General features: G+C 34.7%; 1 protein-coding gene across 1 annotated transcript in view; it reads right to left on the bottom strand.

The window, feature by feature from the left end:
- TRAPPC8 (trafficking protein particle complex subunit 8) overlaps positions 1-22,483 on the bottom strand; it is a 65,112-nt gene that overhangs the window by 27,339 nt on the left and 15,290 nt on the right. The window contains exons 5-14 of the mRNA XM_081802537.1: positions 19,071-19,129; positions 18,216-18,375; positions 15,156-15,287; positions 10,431-10,655; positions 9,388-9,496; positions 7,551-7,745; positions 6,771-6,901; positions 4,498-4,572; positions 3,877-4,003; positions 3,312-3,466 (exon numbers count right to left, since the gene is read on the bottom strand). Of these exons, the coding sequence (XP_081658663.1) occupies positions 3,312-3,466; positions 3,877-4,003; positions 4,498-4,572; positions 6,771-6,901; positions 7,551-7,745; positions 9,388-9,496; positions 10,431-10,655; positions 15,156-15,287; positions 18,216-18,375; positions 19,071-19,129 (1,368 nt within the window). The remainder of the gene's footprint in view (positions 1-3,311; positions 3,467-3,876; positions 4,004-4,497; positions 4,573-6,770; positions 6,902-7,550; positions 7,746-9,387; positions 9,497-10,430; positions 10,656-15,155; positions 15,288-18,215; positions 18,376-19,070; positions 19,130-22,483) is intronic.

The raw sequence follows: 22,483 nt of genomic DNA, 5'->3' as shown, positions 1-22,483 counted from the left end.
TAGCAGTATAAAAAACAAATTTTAAAACTACTGAGTTAAATAGATTTAAAATCATACATCATCTGGTTCAACTTACCCCATTTCATAAGAAAAGAAACTTTCCAAGGTCATATAATTAGAGACGGGGCTTAGAAAGAAGTCTAAAAGTAAGCCTCTATACATAATATGTCATCTGAGAAGTACTGCACTTAAAAAACATTTGTACTTTTACCAATCTTTTTTTTTTGTTTTAAGATTTTATTTATTTATTTAAGGGAGAGAGACACAGCGAGAGAGGGAACACAAGCAGGGGGAGTGGGAGAGGGAGAAGCAGGCTTCCCGCTGAGCAAGGAGCCCGATGCGGGGCTCGATCCCAGGACCCTGGGATCATGACCTGAGTCGAAGGCAGACGCTTAACAACTGAGCCACCCAGGCGCCCCTACTTTTACCAATCTTACAAAGACCATCGTAATACGGTACAATGAAAATTATAAGCTAGTAAAATCATAAAAATGGAGTATTTTGGTGTCCCGTACTGACTGATCTCAATTTAACCAGAGTAGCCAGAATCTTCCCTTTTGAAAGTAAGCTCTAGCAAATTCTTACGTATAGAATTCCAAGCAAACTGTTTATCAATTAGTGATTTCTAACCTAAAATGATGACTAAACCTAAAATAAAATTTGGATCCCAACTCATTTCAATCCATCTTCAGCCTTAGAACTCCTAGGTGTAGCAATGCAAATCATAATAAAAATCCCATGCATTACTATGGGAACTTGACAAGTCTGGATAAAATGGCGCAAGTATTAAGAAAAAAAAAAGATTATGAGAAAGATTTGGTTAAGAAAAATGATAAAGCAAGAATATAATATTGACACAGAGAGATGAGGAACTATGATCAAGCAGAATAGGTTATCATCCAAAGAAAACCCCAAAACCAAAAAACAGGTATGCATACTTTCAGGATATTTAATAGTGTATTAGAAAGAAGGTATAGTGAGTTGCCAATATTCAATTAATGGTAATTAGGACCAGGAACAAATAAAGTTTGATTCCCTACCCCTAGACATTCAGAAGAGTATTATTCCCTTGGATTTAAAAAAGAACACAGACATTAAAAAATAAAACTATAAAAGTTTTGACTACAGAAGTCTCTGTAAGTCTAAAATTCAGAAGCAACAAAGGACAATCAGATAGGACTTCATGTATGTCAAAAATCTTAACAGGGTGAAAGACACCAAATCAATATGTGTGAAATATTTATCAACCAGAAACTAGCACTGAAGTCAGTCTATAAGTCTTCTATTTGCCCTACACAACTCTTTAAATGAAACATAATTAAGCAAGTGTAAAACTTGGGCAGAATACAATAACCTCCCCTCAACACACACACACACGCCACCTTTTCATGAATATACCTACCCTGCCCCCACTATAGGTATAGGATTAGTGCCCATAAAAATCATCCAATGAGAAAAGGGAAATGATAGCCAATTCAAAGGATATCAACAGGTAATCATATGGACATATGGAAGGAAAAAAATCATATGAACTAAAAACACAAAGACTGATCATTTTAGCAGACATTAGAGAAATGTAAATAAAGAATGTCATTTTTATGCGGCGCCTGGATGGCTCAGTTGTTAAGCATCTGCCTTAGGCTCAGGTCATGATCGCAGGGTCCTGGGATTGAGACACACATAGGGCTCCCTGCTCTGCGGGAGGCCTGCTTCTCCCTCTCCCACTCCCCCTGCTTGTGTTCCCTCTCTCGCTGTGTCTCTGTCAAATAAATAAATAAAATCTTAAAAAAAAAAAATGTTTTGGGGCGCCTGGGTGGCTTAGTCGTTAAGCATCTGCCTTCGGCTCGGGTCATGATCCCAGGGTCCTGGGATCGAGCCCTGCATCGGGCTCTCTGCTCAGCGGAAAGCCTGCTTCTCCCTCTCCCACTCCCCCTGCTTGTGTCCTTCTCTCGCTGTGTCTCTCTCTGTCAAATAAATAAATAAAATCTTCCAAAAAAAAAAATGTTTTTCACCAACCTAATTCACGAAAGTTAAAAAAAAAAAAAAAGATCATACCCAATATGGCACAGATGTGAGGCAAAGGATTCCCATTCTCAAGCAAAGTGCAAATTGCTATAGCCTTGCTGAAGGTAATTTTGTAGTATGTTGCAAAATGTTTTATTTATAAACCCTTTGCCCCAGCAACTCCATTTTGGTCTAAACTAGAACATGGACAACATATATACATAATTGTGACTTACTGAAGAACTGTCAGTAATGAAAAACCAGAACTACACTCAGCAACAGATAAATGGTTAAAATACATTATGATATATCTAAATAAAGAATGCCATATGAGGCTGTAAAAAAAAGAATTTTTACTGAATGAAAACAAAGACCAAGCAAGTAAGGGTAAAATGTGCAGTATGATCCCATTTATAATTACTAAAACTATATATGAGTGTACAATGAAAGGCCTGAAAAGAGAAACACCAATTTAATATCACCAGCACTTTTAGAAGGAAAACTTGAGGATGCAGGAAGACAGACCTCCTGCCAGTGTTTGTAACACTGCATGACGCTGCCATTAGTTTGCCTCTCAGGTAGACAACTGATCCAAGGTAGGCCAGATTTCTCTCCCAGAAACGTGAAATTTGTAATAAAGTGGCACAAAGACTAGGAAAGTTGTTTGACTAAAGTCATATCAAAAGTAATGCTTTCTGAAGGCTTACAAACATTTGCTGCTACATTTCCTGGAGGTGCCAAGTCCTTATTCTTCTTTAAGATTTATTGTTCTATAATACTTCAGTTTCTCAGAGATGTTCCAATAACCTTCAACTAAATAAACATTTTCTCTTTTTTGGCTTATGCTACACCTAGCCATCAGTTTCTATCTTCTGTAACTAAAAAAGTTTCAACTTAGAGGCATGAAAGTAGGGTGAGGTGGGAAACAGAGAGAATGAAGGGAATATTGTTTTTTAATCATATATTTATCTATTTTGCTTAAACTTTTTATAAGCATTAATTCCCGTATTATTTTTGTACCTTATCAAAAAAAAGCCATTGATTTTAATAAACAAAGTCATTGATTTTATTAAACAAAGTGTCCTTTAAATGTATTTTCTCAATTTCCATTAATATTTTGAGGTTTATATTTTATAACCTGGCTGTGATTTATCTTTGTGAATTAGATCTATTAAACCTAGCTTAATAATAAAAAGTATGGTTCAATGTAATATCAGTAACTTCAAAGTCTAAGATTACTTTATTGAAAATATTATCCGACCTTACAGACAATTTACTAATCCATGAAATTCTAAAAAGTGAAATACCTCCAATAGTGGCATTTCCTCCGTGATAATGGGATCTAAACGTCGATCAGGACCATATTTAATAGATGTTTTCTCTTCTTTTGTATTGTTAAGTCGAGGACCTTGAATTTCTAAATCCTGTCTCCCTCGGACTGACATACTCAAGGAATGTTTTCCTGAAACAAAAAACAGTCAACGCCCTAAAGTAATTTGATATGTTAAATGACATCAGTTTAGCTTGAATACTGTAACTTTCAGATTATTTCTAGAAAAATCCTAAATAATTATTGAGTAGCATGGTTAATCAAAGAATTAAGAGTACTTTATTTTTATGTTTAACCACATCTACTGTATGCTGATTAATTTCTCATTAGGATTTACTTATTTTGCAGATACAAAATACATTAGAAGGGAATAAAGTTTATTTTTGAAGCAATGGCAGAGTTTAAAATAACCCAAATAATCTGACTAAATGCCTTTGTTAAGGCACATTAAACCTATTTTAAAAACACCTCATTTTCATTCATTTATTCTATGGAGATTTAATTATTAGTTTTGTATCTGTTTAGCAATGCTATAGTTTTACCTGTGTGACATCTAGGAAGAGCATCAATGCCATCTACTGTCACGCAGCCCTGAATAGTGCCAAGATTATAAACAACTCCCAGAATATGCAGCTCCCCTATGTGATGGGGAAAGAGCTTTAGTCTTGCCTGTGGAGACATTTAAGTCACTCTTATTATCTGTTTTCATAATATCTTAAATAGCGCAATACCTAAATTTTGTAATACTGCAAAAATATAAACTCATGACCTAAACTTTTGAATAATCAATTAATTTGTTATATGGGAAAGCATTTTCTTCAAAAGAAAATCTGTAAACAGGCCTGGATCTTCATTAACACTTCCAAGTCAACAAAAACCAAAATATTCTGGTCAAGCAAATATTATATGAAATTATCACACCAACCGCCTTCAAAAAAGCAAAAACTTTTCACCAGGCTTCTTTGGAAATTAACAAACCAAAGACCACTGCAAATCTACTCTTCCCACCAATTTCCTCTTGTGCAATTCAGGTTTCCCAATCTTCCAAATTTTACCTTTTAAGAAAACTAGAATATAAAACAAACTGAATAAATTGATTTTTAAAATTTGTTTGCATCTTACTTTTTGAAAGGCTTAAGACAAAAAAATAATAAGATAGTTACCACTTTAGATTCTTCACTATTAATTAAAAATTCTGAAATAACTTCAGTTCCAATCATTTCAGGTTCACCTGTTACCTGAAAAATAAGTTATTTTGTAAAACATACATTCTAATGAATAAAGTATCAGTATATTAACATTCCTATACATCAGTACTTAAGAACAATAACAATAATTATAGTTAGTATTTACTAGGTTCTTACTATGCGCTAAGCAAGATGCAAAGTGTTTTACTTTCACACCTGGAGTAAAGCCACGCAAGTAGCAGAATGCATGATATATACATTTTTTCATTTCATTCAGTCCAATTCAAGTGAGGGGGGGTAAGTGACCTACTCTAAGTTGCAGCCAAGAGGATAAAACTTCAAGAGATAAAGTTCAGTTACTAATGCTCAACAATGGCCAAAATGGCCATTTAATCTTACAATCAGAGCAAATTTCCCCATTTTGTACTCTGACTAGCCTCTCTTTCCAAATTGGCCAATTACACAAAGTAATGGCACCTAAGCAAGATGCATAAAAGACTGGTGGATAATAAGGGCAGTAAGAGAGAGCAAAAAAAGGCCTGTGGCCTCCAAATCAAGGACTTCTGTAACAACCTCTGGTCATGTAACAAAGCAGAGTTAACTGACTTACACTTGGGGTAAAGCTGGTCCTCATAAACACTGTTTTACTTTTACCATGAAGTTAGTTATTTCACACAATAAATAAAAGTTACATTTCCCTAAGTTCCATTTCAGCATCTTAATCCATCAGCAGAAGCTTATGAAGAAATCCAAAGAGTTTGAAATTTACAGCAAAAAGTATAACTTAATTATACACAATGAAAATTTTCACTCAACTTTAATAAACCTCCTTTAAAATCTAATATATTAAACAGACTAATATATTTTAAAAAGCTAATGGATCTTTAAAAAAAACTTTCCCAAGAGTAAACAGTTTATATGCTTCTAATTTGTATTCCAGACATCTAAAAAACATTAGAAAAATTCATAAAGTTGCTAAAATTCCAGTCAGAATAGAGCCTACAAAATCTCAATCTTTCAAACTATTCACAATGAGTGTAAATAATCACAAAATGTCTTTAATGGACTTAACTGACAAGACTTTAAATAAGGCAATCTTTAAAAATCAAAACACTTCAAGAAAAATAATTTATACTAAAGTTAGTATGACATACATCTTCTTTCAAGTTCTCCTTCCATAAATCAGTGCCAAAATGTTGGGATATTTCCCAGTTCCAAAATAATATTTACCACATTTCTAAAACATATAGTTAGGTGGTATAAAAAAGCTAAAGTTATAGAGTAGATATTGGTGAATAACATATAAATGGGTAAAAAATGTACTGTCCCAGTTCTTTCTGCTACAATCAGCTTGGTAACAAAAATTATTTGTTCAAGTCATTCCTGCTTCAAAAATAACTATCCTAGATAAAGAGCTTTCTACAGACCTGAATAAGAAAAGAAAAAGATACATATATATAAAGACAATCCACAAAAAAAGGAAATACAAGAACTTCAACTTCACCAGAAATTAATGACATGGAAAATAATAAAAATAGCATTTTTCTTACCTATCAAATCAGTAAGATTTTTTTTTTTTAATAAATAAGAATACTTAATGCTGCAAAGATGATATGCAATCCCACGTGCTGTTAGTGAAAAGCTTGTTGGTATGACCTTTTGGGAAACTAATAGAGTACCAAAATACTTATTCCCTAAAATGTTTTAACTTCATGCCCAGGAATCTTTACTACAGAATTTATCAGGATAAAAAACTATACACCCAAATTTCCACCACTGTATTATGATGATAGTAAACAAATGGAAACTTCTAAAACTACTATCAGTGGAGAGATATTAGAAGTGCTTACAGGTCATCCATGATGGAGTATTATAAAGAAATGAAATATTGAGACATTTTAATATCAAAATATGCACATGAATCAACACAGAATGAAAAAAACCAACATACACAATATAATAGAATCCCAAATATGAGAGCAAACATACAAATGGAAATGACTAGAAAGATAGAGAAAAGTGTTAAAGTGGTTATTTCTAAATACTGAGAAGACAGTTTTATTTTTATTCCTTATGTTTTTTGTATACTCATTTTCAACAATAAGCATATGTCATACTTTTTATAACTAGGGCAAATAAGCATAAAAAAGAATAAGTATAGCTCACTGAACAGAAAAAATTGAAATGTTATGCATCTGTTAAGGCTATTACTGAAACATGCTTATTACAAATACCTTTTAATAACTTACTAGTTCTTTAACTTCTTCATTATCCTTTCCACTACTATCTTTGGGTTGAAACTTCCACAGCAATGACAAATCAGTCAACAAAAGTGGAACCTTCAAAGGATTTCTAAAAGCCACTTCCACTGTTACTGGTTCTACAAAAGAAAGGCCTAAATTAATAACTTTAATAAACCCCACCTATGCTTCGATTCTCTAAACCTATACCTAAACCTCTAAACCCTATTCTTCAATTTTCTAAACACACCTTACTTTCACAGCTCTTCATTTCTGCCTAGACTATCTTTTACCACCTTGTACATGTCCATTTATTCAGGATTTAGTTTTAAAATGACTTCCTCTAGGGGCGCCTGGGTGGCTCAGTTAGTTAAGCGGCTGCCTAGGCTCGGGTCATGATCTCAGGGTCCTGGGATTGAGCTGCGCATCGGGCTCCCCGGTTAGCGGGGAGTCTGCTTCTCCCTCTCACTGTCACTCTGTACTCTCTCTCAAATAAATAAATAAAATCTTAAAAAAAAAAAAAAAAAAAAGACTTCCTCTAAAAGATTTCCCCCCAATTTCTTTGTACTAACAAATGTCATTCTCTCTTCTATATTCCAATAGCATACTGTATATACCAGTATTAGAGCCCACAATGCCTGGTTTTATAGATGCAGCTCACTAAGTTATGTTTCCTAATTTATTTTTTCATGCCTGGCTTCCAGTGATTTTTGGCACATAGAAAATGATCTTGTATCTGCTGTAAGTAAACCAAACAAAAAACCATGAATAAAAATTCAAGTACATCACCTTCTACAACTGCCAGTGGAAATCTTGAGTTATCTGAATAACTGTTCAAACAGTACTGTGTGGGGTGGAAACTGGATGGAATTACTCCTCTGTTAACCACAGCTACAACCTGTTCTTCAAGTTCTCGCCACTGCTGAGAGGATTCAGAATCATATTCTTGATCAAGACTTACGTGAGTAGCTGCTTGCTTTTCACCTAAAAAAAAAAAAAAAAGTCACAATTAAGCACACATTTATTAGCACCTGCCCTCAAATGAAACACATTTTAAATAAAAATCCAAAGTAGCCAAATAAGTATATATACATACTCACTCTTGCCTGTTTAATTATCTGCTGAGAGAAAAATATCCTCTTATAACCCTAGTCTAACTGGAACTTGACTTATAATATTGATGTTCTTTTCTCCTTAACTCTGAAAGAATATATTTTCCCTAATATTGCACAAACAATTTTATATGAAATACCTCAAACATACAGAAACACATGGAGAATAACAATATTTATATACTGAAATTTAACAAATGTCAACATTTGTCATAAGACCCAAAATATTCTTTATAAGATAAATGTTACAAATAATTACTGTCCTCTCTGTAACCCTCCCAAATCCTATTACTCTCCTTCATCTCCACTAGCACTTATTCCCAGAGCTATTCCAAAGCTGAAATATAGTGTTCTCATCCGTATTTTTTACTTTACCACATATTAGTGTATACATAAACAATGTATGCATTGTATGAATTGGTTTGTATGCTTGAAATTTATATAAATGGAATTACGTTTGATTGATCATTCTGTAACTTTTTTCACTGAACATTATGGTGTATTATTCATATTGAAACATGTAGAACAATTTCACTCATGTCCTACAGCATGAATCCATTATATAAATATGCCAAAATTTATCATCTCCTCGATCATTTTACTTTTTTTGCTATTAAAACCAATGCTGCCATAATCATTTTGATAAATATATATATACACATTTTTTTTTTTAAGATTTACTTATTTATTTGAGAAAGAGAGAGAGAGAGGAGCAAGGAAGGGCAGAGAGAGTCTCAAGACGACTCCGCGTTAAGCATGGAGCCCAATGCAGGGCCTGATCCCAGGACACTGAGACCACAACTCAAGCCGAAACCAAGAGTTGGACACTTAACCAACTGCACCACCCAGGCACCCATTGATAAATATTTTTAAATAAAATACTAAATTAAATCTCAAGGAGAAACATATTAATAAGTTCAAATATAAGAATGCTTAGAATTACAAAGTTTACTTTAACATATTTATACTCTTGGCCCAGTACTGCCATTCTAAGGCTCAATCCTAAGAAAATAAGCCTATATTTTAAAAAGTCTTACAAGAACAGCAGAATATTGGCAACTGTTCTCTGCTTCTAAGAATATTTGAAATTTCCAAAATAAAAACTTAAGAAAAGTTTTATCCACAAAAATGTCCATCACAACATAATTTTATGTAAGGAAAGAAGGAAATAGTCCAACTATATAACAAGCAAATATTAAAGTACTTTATTTATATGTACTGAATAGAGTATCTTACTGACATTAAAAATGCTTAAAAGACTACGTAATAACATGAGCATTCTTTATACTATGTGAAAAAACCCATTATAATTATAGCTATTTTGTTGTTATTTTTAGCTTGTAGAGCTGGAAGGTACACCACTGAAGTAGTGGTAGGATGGTTAAGTGATTCGGTACAGAGTTACTTATTTTCAAATATTCTTTAACAATTACAACATCATTTCTTAAATAAAGAAAAAAAAACACTTAAAAAAATAGTCACTAGGTAACAAGGCCAAATAAAATTTTACAAACCATCTGCCGGTCGTCTGTCGTGGCCAAAGAAAACCCGTGTTGCTGAACTGTTAATATACGGTAAAGGTAGCTGTGGTAAAGGACCATCTGGTGATAGCTGACTTACATTCTAGGAGAAATACAGAAGAAAAAGAACTTTTTGAGAAAATTCTACTTTCTTTATATTTGCCTCACTTTTTAACATGCAAGGTATTAAAAATATGTTAAGCAAGAATATTAAGATAAAGAATTACTAGTTTTACTTAATTTATCAGCCTTAAAATTTTAAATAACATTTATCCTGGCCAAGAGAATCTTTCTAAAGTTCCTCAGCTAATTAGCTCTCTTTGGATGTGGAAATTTCCAAATATTATTTTGCTATGCACTTTATTTTGTGTGACTCATTACAGCATCCTATCTGTCAAAATTCTAACCCATATGATCTCAAATTTATAAAGTATGAAAGGGTATTTTCTGCAGGATAGATAAAATATTCATTTATTGACAAGTCTTGAGGAAAAACTTTTAAAATTTGAAAAATAAATTTTTCCGTAAAACAATGTTTTATATTTTCTAACCTCCTGTCTCAGTGAGGTATTTTTCCTTCCTATTTTCTGGGTTAGACCATAATAATATGTCCACTTCCCACAGACACATACCTTTTCATCTTTCATAGGTAAAAGAAAGTTATGCACTTTTTCCAAAGGATGGTATGAGGACCCAGTATATTATAAAATCAGTTATGATGCAAAAAAAATAATAATAAAGAAGAAGCAGTCCAGAAAGTTTGTGGCATCTCGTCTTCTCTTTTTTTTTTAAGTTCCAAGAACAGGCACAGATCAAATGTTTACTGGAATATTAAAATTCCCTTTTAAAGATCTGTAGAAGGGCAATGCAACTCACATCTGTGACCAAAGGGCATACTGCCACACTTTATTATGACAGATAATTACATAAATTTTAAAAAAACCATTTTATTAAACAACTACTAAAGGAGTTTTTTTTTTTTTTACTAAAAATAATGACTTAACTTTTAATATCTACTACTGAAAATAAGTATTCACCTTGTAAACATAAAGATACTCTCTGAGGAAGGCCCCTTGTTGAGCAGCAGATTGTTTACTTTCATTGATTAAAATATGCCTAAAAGCAGACACAGCATTGTCCAGTTGCCTAAGGGTATACGACTGGCGCCCAATAGTAAAGTTAATGTGATCTTCTGCAAGAGACCAGCCTTTTCCCTTGTAAACTTGCATGGCTTGACAATAACAGCGTAAAGCATGCTTTTTCTGAAAGAAAATAAACAAAACGAAGTATTAAAATCCAAATTTCTCTTGGACTAGAAAAAATAAAAACACACACACATAATCACGAACGTGGTAATTGGTGTTTCTTCTAACAGAGACTAGAATGATGAGAAAATGAAACTAACATTTATGAAGACCCCTTTGCAATTATTACTAAAAAACAAGAGGTCCTAAAGCAGGCAAGTGACTGCTTTGTTCAAGGGCAGGAAGTCTAAGAAGTCAAAAATAATCATGACTTTATGAAAAACCATCCGGGAGTTTTCAGAGCAGTAGCATACAGAGTCGTGAATTAGGTTGTTATTTTATAACTGGGAACTATCTTACTAATTTTCTTATGGTCATCTCTATACTACTGCACTGGGCTGAAGGCTAACTAAACCACTGTTTCGTTTGGTTAAGAGTATGGTATATTGGGAGGGGGGTGGGAGGATGGGTTAGCCTGGTGATGGGTATTGAGGAGGGCACGTTCTGCATGGAGCACTGGGTGTTATGCACAATGAATCATGGAACACTACATCTAAAACTAATGATGTAATGTATGGGGATTAACATAACAATAAAAAAATTTTTAAAAAAAGAGTATGGTATATTCTTTTCTTTTGCCCACTGCTGCATCCTGCCACACCTGTGAGCATATGTTTGGCATTAATTATCTATCACTGCTACCCTCTGAAGTCAGACAACCTCTATCTTAAACCTGGGATTTGGTACCAAGGAAGAGGCTTCACTCCACTAAACCTTCTACTTCAGAGTATACTCTTGTACCTACTCCCCTCTCGAGGGTGGATTACAAACTTTGTACCATGTATATCCAGGACTGCTTGTTTTTTAAAGAAATGTTTTCTTGGTAAATAATTAAAGCAAATCAAAATCATCTGCCATCTTAATAGCATGCAGTTTAAGAACTCAGTCTCTCTTCTGTGATATTCCTACAAAGATACCCAATTTGAATCTCAACATGAGGAAACACCAAACACACACCAAACAAATTGAGGGACACTCTATAAAAATAATTGGCCTGTAATCTTCAAAAGTATCAAGGTCATAAAGTCAAAGGATCCTTCTGAACAGGATCCTTATGCTATAAAAGACATTTATGGGACAACTGTCAAAACCTGCATAAGGTCGGAGGATTAGCTAGCAGTACTGTATTGAGTTCTTGATTTGATTGTTGTATTATGGTTATACAGGAGAAAAAGTCTTGTTTCTAGGAAACGGGGAATATGTCCTAAAGTATTTGTGGGTAATGAGGCACCAGGTAGACAACCATCAAATCACTCAGGTCAAGTTTCTGAACTGTACTTGTAAGTTCTTTATAAGTTTGAGATTGTTTCAAAATAATTTTTAAGTGATGTTTCTTGAAAAAACACTCCCAATCTCCATATTGCATTTAGTAAAAAGGAACACACTGAGTCTTAAAAACTAAGATACAGGGGTGCCTGGGTGGCTCAGTCGTTGAGCGTCTGCCTTCCGCTCAGGTCAGGATCGAGCCCCGCATCAGGCTCCCTGCTCTGCAGGAAGCCTGCTTCTCCCTCTCCGACTCCCCCTGCTTGTGTTCCCTCTCTCGCTGCGTCTCTGTCAAATAAATAAATAAAATCTTAAAAAAAAAAAAAACAACTAAGATACAAAGAAACAACTTAATATGTCAAAATGTTGAGTTCAAGTGCATTTTTTAGGATTTCTTAGAAAAGCATCTAAAGAGATTTAAAAGGTAACAAGGATTTAAAATCTGCCTTTTAAGGGCGCCTGGGTGGCTCAGTTGGTTGAGCGACTGCCTTCAGCTCAGGTCGTGATCCTGGAGTCCTGGGATCAAGTCCCACATCAGGCTCCCTGCTCAGCAGGGAGTCTGCTTCTCCCCGACCCTCCCCTCTCTCATGCTCTCTCTATCTCATTTTCTCTCTCTCAAATAAATAAATAAAATCTTTAAAAAAATAAAAATAAATAAAAAAAATAAAATCTGCCTTTTAAAGTAAAAATTGAAACACTGTCCCGGGGTATACTGGACACAAACACACCCTTCTCTAGCACTTTCTTAAAATTTTTTACTAATTTTAATCTTTGGTAATGCCAGTTTTTTGTTTTTTTGTTTTTTTTAAAGATTTTATTTATTTGACAGAGAGAGACACAGTGAGAGAGGGAACACAAGCAGGGGGAGTGGGAGAGGGAGAAGCAAGCTTCCCGCAGAGCGGGGAGCCGGATGCGGGGCTGGATCCCAGGACCCTGGGATCATGACCTGAGCCGAAGGCAGACGCTTAACAACTGAGCCACCCAGGCGCCCCGCCAGTTCTTTTTTTTAAATGCCTTTTACTTGTTGATAATTCTTAATGGAAAACTAATGGTAAAAAAAAAAGGAACTATTAAAAATGCTGGGGACAAGATAAGCGATTCAGCATGAGCTCTCAGTCAGAAAGGACTGAGAAATGGCCTTTCTGTATACACATATGATCTTCTCTAGCGTCCTCTCATCCCTGCCAACAACACACATTTTAATGGAAATGTCATGAAAAGTTGGTGTGTCTCAGAAATAACTTGCCCTCAGTCACAACTATTTGTGTTCTGTCCCACCTTCCAAGGAAGATACTATTCTTGACCAGCTACAATAGGACATATATTTGTTTTTTCAATAGAAAAGCATTTCTAGTTATACTTTCAGTTTCTACATACTGTCTGAGAAAGATTTTCTGGATGCAGGGTATATATAGAGTGGTCACAAAATACAAAACTGGGTACCCTGGAATCATTAACACCACGCGATAACTACAGTTAAAGATGATTAATAAGAGGGTGCCTGGGTGGCTCAGATGGTTAAGTGTCTGCCTTTGACTTGGGTCATGATCTCCAGGTCCTGGGATTGAGCCCCGTGTCCGGCTCCCAGCTCAGCAGGGAGCCTGCTTCTCCCTCTCCCTCTGCCTCTCCCCCTGCTTGTGCTCTGTCTCTCAAATGAATAAATAAAATCTTATTAAAAAGAAAAAGATGAGGGCGCCTGGGTGGCTCAGTTGGTTAAGCAACTGCCTTCAGCTCAGGTCATGATCCTGGAGTCCCAGGACTGAGTCCCGCATCAGGTTCCCTGCTCAGCAGGGAGTCTGCTTCTCCCTCTGACCCTCCCCACCTCATGCTCTCTCTCCCTATCTCATTCTCTCTCTCAAATAAATAAATAAAATCTTTAAAAAAAAAAAAAAAGAAAAAAAGATGATTAATAAGCCAGATAGTAAATGTATGTCAACCTACTACAAATGTAGCATTTTTAATTTGCATGCATTTCCTAGAAGCAACATGCCCTATAATTTCAGAAGATGAAATATGAGCAGCTATTTCCAGTTCCAGTGACATCATCATGTTCATAAATGAAACTATTCACAAATGTGGACAAAGATGTGGAAAAAGATTACTTACTTTTAATAAGAGACAATGGACCATTCCTAATGGGGTATTTAATTTTCCTCCCAAGCAAAGGGAACCACATGCTTATTACGTTTTGTTAATTTCTAAACAAAACACTTTTAAATGGCAATAAACAATGGGATAACATGTTTCAGATGCATTTGCATTTACTATGGAAGGAGGTGAAAAATGATAGTTTAAAATTATGTTCCACTTTAGAACCTGAGAAATTCTAGTTGATGGAGTGTATCAATTATTATAAAAAGATATATAATTTTATAAATATTTTTACAGTTTTGCATCTAATATAAAGTAAGTTCACCTATTTTCTAACTTGCCAGTTTCCAAAAATAGAGGGAGGAACCCAATCTTGAAATACTTGTCTTCTAAAAATCATGACATTTTGGGGGCACTAGGGTGGCTCAGTCATTAAGCATCTGCCTTCAGCTCAGGTCATGATTCCAGGGTCCTGGGATCGAGCCCTACATCGGGCTCCCTGCTCTGCGGGAAGCCTGCTTCTCCCTCTCCCACTCCCCCTGCTTGTATTCCTTCTCTCGCTATGTCCCCCTCTGTCAAATAAATTAAAAAAAAAAACTAAAAAAAAAAAAAAAAAACCATGGCATTTTTACATGAAATTGAGAGTAATTTTTGAACACTTGTTTCTTTGCACCTTTGTAATAACATACAATTTAAAACACTGACATGTTTGGTTAGCACAGACTGAAAAATATAAGTATGTTCATAAAAATTTATTATTAACCAAATTTTTTAAGTCCTCATATTCCCCTACCATATAAAAAGCTCTTTAAGAAATAAGACCATGGTTTTATGGGTACATACTAAGCTCCTTGTACAGTCCCAGGAATACAGAGATGATTCTTCAAACCACATTTATCTATATTTATAGTAAACCACCACTTAGTTCTGCTACCACTCTGCCTCTAGCAATTCTCCCTCCAACTAATACTAAAAGGGGCAACTGGGGCTGGAGAAATGCCATACAAATGACATATATTTATAAAATAACAGAATTATAACAAATTATAACAAAAATTAAATTATTACAAATTTTTTTTTTTTTTTTTAAGAAAATGCACTCACCTGCCCGGCTTTACTAAACCGATGGCCTGCCAATATCATGTGAAACGCGTATTTTCTAACCATGGGACTCTTCATGTTTATAAAGCAATGTGCCGCCTGTTCCAAAAGAAGTGCACTTCGAAGATCAGAATCCTATTGAATGTTTAAAAGAAAATAAGATTAGTTTCACATAATTAAAAGTAAAAAGATAACAGTTCAACATTCACTTTCAAAAAAAAATTCACTTTCTAAAAATAATCTATAGCATATTCACTGTTTAATGTAAGAGTATCGGAGGGCAGAGATCAAGGGGCAATCCAATCTTGATGATTCTTTCTTCGAATAAGCACAAATTTTTCTCAAAATCCTTCAAAAAATTCCCTACTATGAAATATTTTCTTTTGCTTTTCATAAAGCCAAATGTCTGGTTATGATATGCAGCATGTAATAAATCTCTGAAGAAATACAATCCCTTTTTAAATGGCAAAAAAAAAAAAGTATATAACCTGAGAATTTAATACAGGTATACCGATTACAGATAAACCAGAAAGGAGAGCACAGAAAACAACAGACTCACACTAATCTAATTTCTTCAGGAAATTGATCTGAGATATCCAATAGCATATTTCCATTTATCCAAGAAAAAAAGGAAAGATAAAAGAGAATGTGTGTAATTATGAAATAATCTAATCTACTGCTTTATCCTCTATTAAGTTTACTGTATCTAAAAGCAATTCTCAATTTTTGCTTAATTCAAGATACCAAAATGACTGCTTTTCATTAAAAAGTTTAGAAGGTTTCCCCTTCAAAGATTATCACCGGCTATTAGCATTATTAGTAAATGGTACAACTCAAATTAGTTTCCACTTCAATGGACTCCTACATCAGTATCTACAAAAACCACATACCACATTTACATCCTCACCCATAACGATAACCTTTCAAATGAAAGAGCCATCATCACTTTACAAATAACAGAGAAAGTAGTGAAGGATGCTGATCAAGTATCAACAACATTTTCACCAAAACTTTCTCTACGTTTTCAGCTATTCTCAAGCTGAACTTACCATGCCCTTCCATGTGTTCTGCTGCCATTATTTTCCCCAGGGAGAGTTGAAAACAGAAAACATTTACTTTAAATGCAATAATGTCAACAAATTATAGTTACATCAAAAAAGTGCTCATAGATCATTGATAATTATAACTATCTCTGCAGCAATTACAAAATTAGAGTGGAAACAGATCTGAGGAAACAATCTAGAAAGCATTCAGTAAATGGTAGATATTATTACCTATTTCAACCCCCTTGTGACAAAAACTAATGATCAAATGTTTCTGTCCAAGTAAGATCCAAAAACTAGTAAGTGGGAAAATCAGAAATGTACAATTGACACACAGTTCTTATCCAAAGGTTTACATAAGAATTACTTAGGGGAGCTAGGGAGTGCATTTTTAATTTTTAGGAAAATGCTTTCTTCTTTAAAAAATACTTTTTTTTTTCCTTAAAGAATAAATGTTTCAAAAAAAAAAAGGGAACATTTTTCTTCCCCATTCCATGCCTCATCCGACTTGCCATAGGTAACTACAGTTACCAGGCTGGTGTTGTTGTCATTTCTTCCTCTCTATATCTGTGCTTTTATGTTAAATATATACAGTTTTCTAAAAATACACATACTTTTTCATACATAAATGGTATTATACAAAATATTCTTTATCTCATTTTTGGACTTAATATAGTATCATGGACATCTTTCTAAGACATCTACATCTCTTATTTCTTTTAAAGCTACAATGTATTCTATTATATAAATATACTACAATTTATTAATACAGTCTCCAATTGACTAACACTGCTTCAAAGTTTTATTACTTTTGTTACTACAAAAAAGTGCTTTGATAAACATATTTATAAAACCATTTTTGAGTAATTATATATTTTTATTAGACACACTTCTGGAAGTAGAACCACTGAGTTAATGAAAGCTATGTATATAGTTCAAATTCTAATCGACAGAGTCAAACTGCTACAAAAAAAAGTAGTACCAACATATAATCTCATCAACAGAGAATTAGAGTGTAGGTTTTCCACTCTATTCAGCCAAAAATTATTTTAAAAAATTTTTACCTCTTTAATTAAAAAAAAAAAAAAAAGACACTTTGCTCCTCAACATACATTTAATAGTAAGGCTGGTAATCTTTTCATATGTTTAAGGGTCTTTGTATTTTTTCTGTGAATTGCTCATTTATACTCTTTTGTGAATGGGTTTTTGTGATTATGTGGTTTGTAAGAGCCCTTTGTACACTTAATCAATATTAGGCCTTTGTCATACATTTGCAAGTAGTATTTCCCAGTTTTGACAGGAAAGAGTTTATTCTTTAGTAGTCAAGCATACTAACTTTTGCCTCTATGGCTTCAAGATATTGCGTCAAACTAAGAAAGGATGTTATTCCTAGATTTAAAAAAAAAAATCCTTTCCTATATATTCTGCTATATATGTTTCATTTTTTCATATTATAACTTAATCAAGCTATTATCATCACATAGCGAGTAAGACAGGAATCCAACCCCAAACAGCTAGATGTCACAATACCATTTAGTGAATAACCTAACATTTCCTACTAATTTTAAATGACACCTCATCATATGTTATATTTAAATTCTCATTCTACTCCGTTACTCTTTCTTATCACTGTAAACAGTTTCAATTTCTGTAGCTTTATAATACATCTTAATATCTGGAACAGGCAATTACCTCTAATTACTTCTTCCATTTCAGAATTTTATTTAGGCTTTTCAATAGTATTTCACAGTCTTTAAGTGCTATAAACTTATTCCCAGTATGTACACACAAACACATGCAGTCACATACAGACATAAAGCATAAATACATATATTTTAATTGCCTGTGAGGCTTCATTAAGCTAGAAACCTGGAAGGGCAGCAATCCTGGACATTCAAATTAAGATAAGGAACATGCCCTAGATAACTTTGAGGGTATGTAAATGATTCTAATGTACAATCCAATTGAGACCAGCACAGTAAACCCTCAGCATTGTCAAATTTAATACTCAAGGGCTGACCAATTTAGGAGAGACCAGGAGGTCCATGGCATGTATTTTTCGCTCTTGCATCCAGTATGGCAGTTGTCTGAGAAAGAACTGATCTGCTGAACTGAATGCCCTACTCCCATGACTCACTGCAACTTTGTTCTTCTGTAGTCCCTGTCTCTTAAAGTGACACCTAAAGTAGAAAATAGATTACTTTAAACCAAAAAATAGTCCTGAAAAAAAATGACAACTGCCCTCAGTGTTGATGGAAGAAAAATGAAAGAATTTCACAAGGTGATAGTTTTATCTAGAAAGCAGAGGCTTTTAATGAGTTGAAGAATAAAGTTTTATCTTAGTGGTGGTTCATACCTACAATATGACAAGTATTACATATGCTCTACAAGGAACTAAGAAAAAAAAAAATCTCAACAGGAATTCCAGCCTATGAACTTTGCCCATAACCCAAGAGATAATTTTAAAAACTGCAACATTAACTTAAAATATGAGGATAAATATTGGGGGAGGGGGACCATCTGAGGTAGAGGATTCAATAAACGCTTCCATAAAAACACAATGGATGTGGGCACTGGTTGCACAGACTTAAATAAATCAAATCTCAAGTACGGCTTTCAGATTTTTTCCTTGTGTAACAGGTTAGTAGGAAAGGTGCTATGAGCTGATCAAGTTTACCACGGGAACAGTTTCTCCCAAGGTGGAGAAACTGGTAAAAACTGTTACTACTATCCCTGATGGTAAAAACCCTGACTTACTGTGTTTAAATGCAGTAACAGACAAAGGGGCTATTAAGACCAGAATAAATGTTCAGCACAGAAACACAGACACAGTAGGGAAAAAACATCACATCTTAAGCACCAAATTCAGACATACCGTCCTATGAGGTGGTAACTGTGGCATGTTTTATCATTACCTGGCTTTGCTCTGTCATCCTGAGAATCCATAACAAGAATAAAATCCACTTGCCCATAAACTTGCAGTCCAAAAAATAAAGCCAAAGTACAACTCTTTCCACCCAGGCCTCACAGCTGTCTTTTCCAAAACAGTGCTAGCAAAAATCTAGGAAACCTAATTCACTAATGTGAAGAGTATATAACTCTGTTGTTCCCTATCCTCAAGACAAGTGCACTTTTCACGTATTATAATCCTTTTTAATTAACAGAATGCACACAATAAATACAATTAGTACTTAAAATTTAACATAACTTTATGCACACTATGCCTAGTAGTCTTTGCTTTCAAAGAAATATCTGAAAGGTATAGCACAAAAAAACCACTGGGAATGACAATTTCTGGGGAAAGGTACCACCACTCATCCCACCTCTCACCCCAAAACAATGACTATGATAAGTTTCTTCAAATTTGATGACAAAACAAATCATCCAGGTTTGAAAAGGTGAAAACAAACTTGGAAAAGAAGAAAGAATAATGACAGAAAATAACAAGGTTGTAATGCAGACAGAAGAATTTGGTCCAAATAATTTTTATTCAAGCTCCTAAAACCATAAAATTCCCTTTACATTCACCTAGACTGAAAAACAGCAACATATTCAAACCCAAGTTAAGATTATTTATGACAATACAAAACATCAACACATTCAAGAATCTATACTCAGTTCTACTAAATAGTTTATGTCTAGCAACTGTTCATATTGGCCAGTGTCCATGCAATATCAATTATTCGACATTGTTAATATCATCCCTTAACCTAATTAGTTACATCTTACAGAAACCTTTTTAGAATAATTAATGTTCAGTTCAACAAACATATGTAAATTATATACCAGGTGCCAAGGCTAGAGTCAGGCACAGAAGATAAATATGTAGAAGACAACACAATTCCCTACCCTCAAGAACTTAAATATAATTTCTAATATAATATGACAAGTCAGGTCTTACAGCATTATATGAGAGGGGAGGATAGAGACACTTAGGATAACCTGGGGTATTGCAGATGACTATCTGAAGGACATAACTGATATAAGGACTAGTAGACAAGGGAACAAAGAGGAAAAGGGCCACAGTCCAGAAGGACATTACGGACATGAACCAGGACAGCAGGAAGAGGAATTTAAAGGGGGGGGGGGGGAGGGAAGTAAATTATGTTTAAGAAATTTAAAAAAAGGGGCGCCTGGGCGGCTCAGTCATTAAGTGTCTGCCTTCGGCTCGGGTCATGATCCCAGGGTCCTGGGATCGAGCCCCGCATCGAGCTCCCTGCTCTGCGGGAAGCCTGCTTCTCCCTCTCCCACTCCCCCTGCTTGTGTTCCCTCTCTCGCTGTGTCTCTCTCTGTCAAAAAAATAAATAAAATCTTAAAAAGAAATTAAAAAAATGGATTACTGATAGGATAGGAGACTACAGGCACATCTCAGTTTCTGCCTTGAGTAGATGAGGAACTAGCTGGTTATAACGTAATTTTAAATCATGAGCAATAAGGTAAGCAAGTTTATGACTTTAGTATAGATATGTTGTTAAGTTGCTTTGGAAGCACCCAAGTAGGTAAGTCTAAAAGGCAGCTGGCGTTACAAATCTAAAGCTCAAAGAGAAGTCAGTCAGATTTAAGAGTGAAAATCATCACTAAGAACTGATCACCCAAAAAATGTGTACAGTAAAAAGTACAGTGATCCAAGGATTAAAACCATAGGGTGTAGTAACATTTAAAAGGCAAACAAAGGAAGTGTTTGATTTCGTTCTTTTGTTCTTGAGCATTCATCTAAAAAATCTGTCTTTAGCCATACTTATAAAAAAAAAAATCATTACCATTCTTTACAAGCCCGGAGTCAATGCAACTTAATAATATCTGCTGTGTGTACATACACACACACACACACACACACACACACACACACACACACACACAATGGAATATTACTCAGTCATCAAAAAGAATGAAATCTTGCCATTTGCAAAAACATGGATGAAACTAGAGTGTGTTATGCTAAACGAAATAAGTCAGTCAGAAAAAGACATATGATTTCACTCATATGTGAAACTTAAGAAACAAAACATATGAACACAGGGGAAGGGAAGAAAAAATAAGATAAAAACAGAGAGGGAGGCAAACCATAAGAGACTCAACTACACAGAACAAACTGAGTGTTGCTGGAGGGGCGGTGGGTGGGGGGATAGGCTAAATGGGTGATGGGCATTAAGGAGGGCACTTGTTGGGATGAGCACTGGGTGTTGTATGTAAGTAATGAATCTCTAAATTCTACTCCTGAAACCAACACTACATTATATGTTAACGTGAATTTAATTTTTAAAAAGGAGGAGGAGGAGGAGGAAGAGGAGGTGGCAGCGCTGGTGGCTCTTCTGGAACTTTCCAACTACACACAGTCTTTGGGGCACCTGGGTGGCTCAGTCAGTTAAGGGTCTGACTTTTGATTTCAGCTCAGGTCATGATCTTAGGGTTGTGAGATCAGGCCCCATGTCAGGCTCCATGCTCAGTGGAGAGTCTGCCTGAGATTCTCTCCCTCCCTCACTCTCTCTGCCCCTCCCCCGTGCTCTCTCGCTAAAATAAATAAATCTTTAAAAAACACACTCTTTTACCCTTGTTTAATATTAATGTATTACCTATCAAATTTTATCTGTTAGATGCTTTTATTACCAATCAGATTCAAAGTAGGAAGAGAGTAAGTCAGATGCTGTAAAAGTAGCTTTGAAATTGAGCCCTAGCATACAACCCTTCCCCTTAACTACAGACCTTTGAACTTATATGGTCAGAAACATCTGACCTTAAGCCACCTGCAGCAGATGCCTGGCATGCTGACATTAGATGTTGATTCTTTGAGATTAAGGCAAATATGCAAATACTGTTGGCCAGTTTGGAGATGGGGTAGAAAGGTAATACATGAAAAATAATAAAAATAATACCTGCTTTAAACTTTCAATAGCAACTACATAAATGGATTGCTTTCTCCTCTTCTGAAATATTCATAATATAGATTATTTTGAATGCTTAAGACAATGTTTTTACAAGTTCATACTAGTGAAACTAAGATTAAAAATTCCTCAGTAATTACTCATTTTAAGTATCAATTTTATATTAGAATGATGCACATGCATGTTGCTTTAAATATTGTTATGCATAAGAAAGTAATTCCATTTACAACTGCACCAAAAAGAATAAAATACCTAGGAATAAACTTAACCAAGGAGGTGACAGAGCTGTACTCTGAAAACTATAAAACGCTGATAAAAGAAATTGAAGATGATCCTAGCCACAGCAATCAGACAACAAAAAGAAATAAAAGGCATCCAAATCGGCAAGGAAGAAGTCAAACTCTCA

The sequence above is a fragment of the Leptonychotes weddellii genome, chromosome 13, assembly GCF_054177405.1.
Source record: "Leptonychotes weddellii isolate Sample4059 chromosome 13, ASM5417740v2, whole genome shotgun sequence".
Lineage (NCBI taxonomy): Eukaryota > Metazoa > Chordata > Mammalia > Carnivora > Phocidae > Leptonychotes > Leptonychotes weddellii.
The sequence above is the reverse complement of the archived record's forward strand: the minus strand, read 5'-3'. Positions and strand labels throughout refer to the sequence as shown.